The sequence below is a fragment of the Dreissena polymorpha genome, chromosome 13, assembly GCF_020536995.1.
Source record: "Dreissena polymorpha isolate Duluth1 chromosome 13, UMN_Dpol_1.0, whole genome shotgun sequence".
Classification (NCBI taxonomy): Eukaryota; Metazoa; Mollusca; class Bivalvia; order Myida; family Dreissenidae; genus Dreissena; species Dreissena polymorpha.
In genome coordinates this window covers 4823152-4832362 of record NC_068367.1, presented here as the reverse complement: position 1 = coordinate 4832362, position 9211 = coordinate 4823152, and the positions used below count along the sequence as shown (strand labels likewise).

Below are 9211 nucleotides of genomic sequence, written 5' to 3'. Positions count from 1 at the left end.
AATACGTTACGCACAGATGTCAAAATGGTTCCTGGAACACTTTAAACACGTGACCTCACATCATTCTGTACATGTCATTTTCATTTCGGCAAACAATAACACCAACAATCTTTCAAGGTCATCTATGTCTGTGTCAACTACTAAACTTCATCCCAAATTTTGCCTGCCTTAAGTTTTACACGGGTACATGTGAACATTATTGGGTCTTGAGACAATTTGGGCTGTCTTGCTATTAGAAATTGTTCATAGGTTGTAAGGCGGTAGTAGCAGTTATATTTGGAATATGTTGATTGTTAGCGGTAGTTGGCGGTGGCTGGTTGTTGGTAGTAGTTTGTGGTGACTGGTTAGCAGAAGAAGTAGTCGGCGTTGGCTGGTTGTTGGTAGTAGGTTGCGGTGACTGATTAGCAGAAAAAGGAGTCGGCGGTGGCTGGTTGTTGGTAGTAGTTTGCGGTGACTGGTTAGCAGAAGAAGTAGTCGGCGGTGGCTGGTTGTTGGTAGTAGTTTGCGGTGACTGTTTAGCAGAAGAAGTAGTCGGCGGTGGCTGGTTGTTGGTAGTGGTTTGCGGTGACTGGTTAGCAGAAGAAGTAGTCGGCGGTGGCTGGTTGTTGGTAGTAGTTTGCGGTGACTGGTTAGTAGAAGACATAGTCGGCGCTGGCTGGTTGTTGGTAGTAGTTTGCGGTGACTGGTTAGCAGAAGACATAGTCGTCGCTGTCTGGTTGTTGGCAGTGGTTTGCGGTGACTGGTAAGCAGAAAACATAATCGGCGCTGGCTGGTTGTTGGCAGTGGTTTGCGGTGACTGGTTAGCATGGTATCAGTTGAGGATTATCCCAGCGCAATTCGATCATCTCCAGTTATATATAATATATATTTTGTTTTAGTAAACATACTGACAAAAAAAACCTGTGTTTAATTTTTTTTCTTGAAAAGTCCTTCAAGAATATCAGCTGACCGAAGAACAACTTTTATAGGGATTGGTCGATTCCAGCATGATGGAAAAAAATGCCTATCATACTCTTATGAACAAGATAACCGGTTATCATTGTTATAACCATTATTATAAATACGTGGTCACATAATTTATCTGTAGAATTTTATAATCTTAAGTTATGGTTTTCATACCTAACTCTATATACCATGAAATAATCCAAGCTGACAAAAACAAAGTCATCAGCAATTCATACTGTCAGATTAAGTTGGATTAAGTTTTGAATAATTTAAGCATTGAAACGGGAATTGTAAGAAAGCCATTTGTAACAAATATCAGGACTATTTAGCACCTCAAGAAGTTTGATTAACATCTAATTTATTTTATTGGAGAGAAAAACAGGTTTGCTTATTCAGTTCATCATCATGGACCGTGAAGAAGATCTTCTGTAGAAGGCAAACATGAAACACTAATGATTATAGCACTAATCATTTTTATCAAAGGATGTGCAATTCAAATCAAATTTGTGGGGTATATAGCAGCAAATACTGAAATATTATTATTTACCGTAAAATGACATACGGCAAAAATTGTTTTGATAAAATTTGAAGAAGAAGTCTGTACATAGCAACAACACTAGTTGAAGTGGAGTTGTACACGCTGTTATATAAAAATGAACTTAGTTAGAAGGCAGTTGCACCCAATGTATATACGAATACATTATATACATGTATTGAAAACCTGTAAATACTGACCTTATTTCTTTTAACATCATGCCCATGTGTAAAGTATTATTGATGTTATTGATTGATTGAGCACACGATCTTTATTAATCAGACTGAAAATCTATGAACTAGATCATTATCAGATGGTCAAATAAATATGTATAGCAATGTCAAAGATCTCCATCGGATATTAAAAATTAGAATGTATAGCTTTGAAGTAGATCTTCATTAATGTTCTACACAGAAAGCAAAGTCATGCGCCAAGTCTTCGTCATGATTCCTATCTATTCCCATAAACTGCTTATGTGTGAAACATAATGCAAAGTTATGCGTTTAGTTTTCATCTTATGTTTATTTCTAAATCATAGATATTTTTAGATCAAAATGTCAATCAGTCATGCAACTATAAATGCAAAGGAAATCGCTTTGTCGTTATCAGTGTTTCCAATCTGAAAGGTGTGTGTACGATCTGCATCAGAAGTGCATATCAGAATGCACAGCTATGCATAACAAATGTTACAATCATAATTCATAAATTTGGAAAAATAAATCTTCCTCAGATGTAAAGTAATCAGACTGCATACCTCTAAGCTAGATATGCATCAGATGTTAACAACGGATTGCATCGCTTTTATGCGTTTTTTTATGACATTTTGATTAAGATATGCCCCATAGCTAATCATTTTCATTCTAATATCAAAGATCTAGTGTAGATCTAGTGCATACCTTTTAATTCTAATGAACTTTAAATATCTTATGAAGATTAAGTGCATAGATTTACATTCGATACCCAATACATGATCAGCGAATATCTGCTGGTGATGGTACATCTAACAGTAAACTGCAATCATCTTCAAGGTCAATAGTTACATTTTAACACGTACACGGATGCTTGAAAATTTCCCGATGAAGTAAACACATTATAATTGCCATCGGTCACTATAATAGATGTTTTCTTGAATCCTGTTCCCAAACGGAAATAGTGGTTCGCCCAGACACACCGCTGATAAGCAGCTAAAGTAGAATTTTACGTCTGGTGTGCGTGTGTATGAGCGTGCGTGCTGGCGTACGTGCTAGCGTGCGTGCGTGTTTGTGTGTATGTGAGTCAGATTGTGCGATGGACCGGAGTAGACACGAAAACTGAGAGGCAGGTGTTATCAAAGTATTTTATCAGAACCCACATTGTGAGGCATCTTTTGTGGATATTTGTTTTGAATTGTCTGACAGTAAATGGGGTACGTTATTGAAACATGTTTGTTGTAATACCAGCTGGCTAAATCAATTAAGTGAGCCTTTATTAATCAATCTTAAACGTTTAATGTGTTTGCACTTTTCAAAATAATTGTTTTATAGTATTACATTTACTACAAATCAGTACGGCTGTTTAAACCCATTCTTTTATTGTTAATTGAAACGTTTGAAAACAAATAAAATAAGAAATGATCTTAATTGATTTCAATATATTTTTGTACATCCCATTTTAATGATCGAAGTTAAGTTAAATATAAGCTGACAATTTAAATTTAGAAGTATGGAAAGTACTATTTGGTGCTTTGAATAGCGATATTTATTAGAAATATTTGTTTGTTAAAGAAATAATCAGTTCCGTTGATGTTTCGCTATTAACTATTCAATAGGTTATTTCTTGTAAATGAATAAATAGTTATATTGTTGAATGATCAAAGCTTTAGCACTACACGTGTATGCTGCACAGCCGTTTATCACGGACGCCCCCTGTTTGAGGTGCAAGAATAACTGAGACAATGCCACTTCCGATGTGGCGCTAAGGACCTATGTTTTGAACATTCACGTTTAAAACTACAGGGTGAGTAGGTTTTATATGTGTGTTTTTTTCAACATAGTTCGCATTATTTAAAACATCAAGCAATGTAGTGCGATTCAGACAAGTTTAATTAATCACAGATCACAGGTGGTTAGCGTGTGTTATAGTTATATATAGTTATAATCTGAGTATTTTTCATTCAAAATGATGTTTTTACTAATTAAGATTGTAACCACACGCTAGCCACCTGTGTCACAAATGTACAGAAAAATACAATCACAACCCATTTGGAAACGTGTAGACCTTTATTACTTTTGGCATGTTAGAATTGTTAAAAGCAAATTAATGCATTTTGTCTATGTGACGATTGATTTGAACATGGACAGGATGTTGCATGCAGAAAAAACATTGGCTTCTTGCCGGTCTGATGGATAGTTTTGCATTTTACCTTAAGAGATATCCAATGCCAAGGGGATGGCGCTAAGAACAAGAGGTGGCGCCTAAGGACAAGTTTAGCTGTTGTTTTGTGAAACATTCTATACAACGGTTTGTACGTATGTTTTTCCAGAACTTATGTTTGTAAGTTGACTACTTAAATTTTCAAATATATAAGCACATTTGAGTCGCGTACGTGTTGAAACATAAATTTAAGCAGAACAAGTTGTTTTGTTATAATGCCTTGCTGTTTCAACGTTCATCTTTTTAAGATAAAATAAAATGCGTTGAAAAACGTTCAATAAAAGGCTGTTTGCATATGTTGGTTATCTATTATTGATCCGCTACGGTGTTATAACTCGTATTAGCCCTCCGTTAAACGTTGACTACTGAAAAAAGGTAAGCATCGCATGCATACAAGACACTATTATCATCCAATACAGTCGAAATGCAGTCAAGCATGGCAAATGTTGTATAGCTCATTTACATATGGATAAAATGAAAGTACATGTTCTTGGAATGAGGGCAATCAACAAGCACATTTTATAAGTTAATACATCCATGTTCTTTTTACATGAATATTGAATACAGAAACGTATAATCGGTCAACATTAAAACCTGGATCGCTCACTTATGCTCGTGGCTTATGTTCGAGCTGCATTTGTATTTAACGCTTAAATACAATGTTTTATATCCCATTTATCGTGTCACTGGTATTATATGGCCGTGTTTTTTGCAAATTGGAGTTTTAATGAAAGGACAAGGAAAAGCTGGACCCTTGATTCACGGAAAAGATATAAAATTGAGCGAGACAATTTCCACTAAGCAACCCTGAAAGAACCCGTGTATTAAACGCATTGCCACAAGTACTCCACATAACAGATTTATAACTATATTCAATTCAATAGATTGATGTCACTAATTGTACGACAACGCGGTTCGCCATTTGTAGCAAAGATAATGCAGTCTAGAAAATTATACTTTATGTCAGATGGGAAATTAAAATTCATTATTTGATGAAACGTACCTATACACAGAACACAAATTCGAGAGCTCAAATTTAGTGACGTCTTTCGCGGAAGGTGATGCAACCTCTGAAATGGGTAGCATATCGGCCATTGAAATAGATAAAACGTTTTAGGAATTCAGGACAGATGAATATACGTAAACTTGTCTAATGCAATATGTCATGACACGACAGGATGCGTAAGAGAAAACATGTATATGTTGTCCTCTATGGCCTAGAAGCTTCCATACGTTATATATCCCTTATTCTCATATTATCGACCCTCCTCATCGTATCGAGTCTTTGACGAAACCCCCTCAAGAAGTGCTGGAAAGTAAATGTTTTCCATTTTAAAGTATTAATTTATTTGCTGTTTATCAATGACTATTACCATGATCTTTCTCATGGTTTCCGGTTTTCATTTGAAAGTAGGTCATGTTTATTATGATTACACATAATTGTATTAGCTAATTTTTTGGTTTATAAGTAGGTTTATCAAAATAATGTTGTATAAGCCGTTTTTTTGGGAAATAAATAATTAGGAAAACATGAAGAAGAGTTTTGTTGTTCCATTAAGAAACTATGTATAGTAAAAGAACATGCGCATAGTAACAAACCTTTGCAAATATCAGAAGGGCCGAAATTATGAGAAACGGTGTACATGATACTGATTACTTCATCGAGTTTTGTTTTTGTCTCGCCGATAGTTTTGCAAAAACATTAGCGATTTTAAAGCAGTTTTTGTTGTTATGTTCATCAATACACATTAAAATATAGATCGACGTATTAAATATGTATTTTTTTCAATCTCTTCACTTAAAATAATTAGATTTTCAGGGACGATACATTCCCTGAAATTGGTATTTTTGGTTTACTAAAGGTTTCTTCTTATCAAAAATCCAGTTTAGGCGGAATGTGTTATCCCGGATTAGCCTGTGCGGATTGCACAGGCTAATCTGAGGCGACACTTTTCGCACAAGCATTAAATCCCCCTTTTTCACAGAGCACGGCTCATATATTAACTGCGTGTTAACGATACTGTATATATGTGATTTTTTTTCTAACTTTGGTTTACTTTATTCATGCTCGTAGTTTTGTCACTTAATAGTGACACGGTAAAACGTGTTACCTTTTTGCGGTATAAAATTCTTGTTTGCGTAGACCTAAAATATAAATATTTGACTCTATATGAAGGACTTTGCGACACTCAAAGGCTCGACATCTTAACTTTGTTAATCTTATGGACTTGTTTACGCCATTCTTAACAAATCGATATAAAACACCAAACAATAACGACATATAACATGTGTAAGAGTGTTTGCGAAACAGACGGACATGTACATCAATGTAAAACAATCGTTTCGATGTCATTAGACAATAAATAAAATGTACAATAATAACAGATGGCGTCTACGTTCATGGTCATTCAAAATCATCTTTGCCAAGTTACAACGAAAACTTATTTAAGCAGATAAAAATTACGTTAACACCGTGGTCTCAATTCGTTAATGTTATTTAACCGTTAATCACTCACAAGTAATTTCAGTAAATTCTTTCTACATATTAAAATTGTATGCACGTGCACGTTATCAGTGTAAATTAGAACTTTGTTTTACTAATGAACAGTTTCAAGTTTCTAACATTTAACGTGTTATTTAGTTCTCAAATGTACAAAAGGGTTAAATACATCTTGTAGAAAAATAAACAAACGTGCTGATGGTAAACATTTCTAAGATGTCTTCAAGAGGATCTTTCTTCAGTTGAAAATATTTATCGCTTCAGTGTTAAATGGCTATCTTCACGCCTGTTTTAGAAGTGCAATTTTTGGATTTAAAACATGAATTTCATATGCGTTATTCGGTGTTATCGAAAACTTTGTACGGAACCCAAAATGTACGTATCATGTTTTAGATATAAAATATCTTTAAAACAATAACTTCAATCTCCAGTTTGACGTGAGCCTTGGGACCTTCAGGCGGCTTGCCATTTAGGTGAACTTACAATGTGCACATTGTCTGCATGCGCTTTTAGCCAGGTTATATACACACTTTCAGCGATTAAACAAGATGTGTTGATGGTCAGCCTTATCCGATTATTTACTCAAGAACATTCTGTCGAGATGGATCACTAAGTAAATGAAATGATAAAAACTAATGAATTTTAGATGATTAACACTTCCGTAAGCATTCCAGATAAAAATGCATTGAATTTCAAGATTCGTTTCAGTCTTCTTTTAACGAGAGTAATTGTATTATAAGACACTTGATAACACTCAAACGATTAAGTACAATTATCACCCACAGCAAGTACAGATCATTCACACTTCTAATTTTGGTATGTTCATGTGCGGTGTATGAAAATATAATTATATAAATTATGTATTGTTACTTGTAAATACCAATGAGTTATTCTATGTATACGATAATTAAAGCGCCCGCATTATGGAGTGTAATTATATTTTGGCAACTAAACATCAGTATTTATATAACATGCCGATTTACGTTTTATAAAAAAACATTAAGATTTTTCAAATTCACCCAAAACATCAAGCCAACATTCAAGAATTCCATGATTCATATTTTGATTTTTGTGAATGATAAGATTGATAAATTGAATCCTTTTAACGGCAATTATTTTAAGGTCTGTGAATATTTAGTGATTTAGTTTAGCTATATACATGTATGTTATTTATACAGAGCAACATATAACATTAAGTATAGTAAAGTCGCAGATTGAAATGTACTGTGCAATTGTTATTGGATCTTTATGCTTTTGAAAAAAGGTTATCGGAATATTGTTTAATACATAACGAGTTAGAATGTTAGTGAATCAATATTTTAATAGTATTTATCTAGTCAATATCAACGATATATGTTGAAAGCTTTTGTGTTTGGAAGCTATGAACAATACATATGATTTCTCGAACATTAGTTATTATACCCACACTAACGTACATATAAAAATGTTAATAAAGTTGTGCAGGTTGATTGATTAGTAGACAATAAAACACAAGCCGACAATGCACATGAATGTATGCACGAAAAAATGTAAATATATGTACTTAAAACACCTGTGTAATGAACAAGAACACTTAAAGCAGTAATTTTAAGGATTTAATGAAATTGTGAGCGTTATTGCGATCCTGCTTCATCATTTGCAGTCCCTTCTACGAACTAGTTAATCTTACTGAAAACATGTTAAGAATGTTATTGAATAAATTAGACAGGTCTCTTGACACTTAAAACATGTCTTGTTTTAACCAGATAATTGTGCCATAGTGAGTGCTTACAATAGCAATACAAGCATATATTCTGCGAGATTTTCTATGCTGGATTTTTTTAAAGAAATGAAACGACGAGTATCCACTCAAATCGATGTCACTTAAACTATTCGTCCAAGTTTCATATACAAAAAAACATGTATCCTTATAACTCAAAACATTAACAAAGGAAGGTTATCTTTTATTTACGAAATCATTTACATTCCATTAAAGAATGCTGATTTCTCCCCCGTCGTTCCCTATTTGCTCACTGGTCGCCCATCGACGTAGAGAGTTTCGTGGGGGTTCCTTTTTGGTTAAACAAATGTACAAATTACGACTGCCCTCTTGTCATTGTATATAGTCATTGTATTTGGAATGTGTGTGATATTAACGGGTTGATTTGCTTGGACAAAATGTTATTAAAACGGGACATCTGTAAGTGAAGTTTTATTTCCATCTTTCAGAAAAAGATGTTGATATCGTGACACAAACTGTGCGTGTATAATTGTCTCAATGTTTCTGAGAGAGCATCGTTAACACGAACTTCACGTATATTTTCAAACGGATTGAGAAGCAAAATGACAATGACATTTGGTTATTGTTACATGTACTAGCATAATCGTATTTTTGATAAATATATTGTATTTAAAAAAATTACTATCTCTAAATTCGACAGTTGTTGTATATGTCAAGAATGTAGATCTATGCACGTAAAAATGTTAACATATGTACATGAAAAACCTGTGTAATGCTCAAGAACACTTAAAACAGTAATGTTACGGATTGAATAAAATTGTGTGCGTTATGGCGATTCTGCACGCATCGGTAAAACTGGTAATAATGTGATGCGGGCTTGCATTTTATTTTACAATAATCAGTAGTTTTGATCTAATATCTTATATCTCTTCAAAGTTTATCAACAAATGGCATCACTAGTGGTGAACAAATGATTACACAGATGACGTAGTAGCCTCGTTATAATTCAAAAGAGTATACTGCAGTAGAATCTGAAGTAGCATTTAAATGTTCATGTAAATTTATTTGAAAAATTAAATCAAGCGTTACCAACAGCAAC

The 9211-nt window shown here is 33.9% G+C and overlaps 1 protein-coding gene across 1 annotated transcript in view; it reads right to left on the bottom strand.

Moving 5' to 3' along the window:
* Positions 1-232: 232 nt before the first annotated feature.
* Positions 233-9211, bottom strand: part of LOC127855888 (proteoglycan 4-like) — a 59853-nt gene continuing 50874 nt past the window's right edge. The window contains exon 3 of the mRNA XM_052391781.1: positions 233-796. Coding sequence (XP_052247741.1) covers positions 233-796 — 564 coding nt within the window. The remainder of the gene's footprint in view (positions 797-9211) is intronic.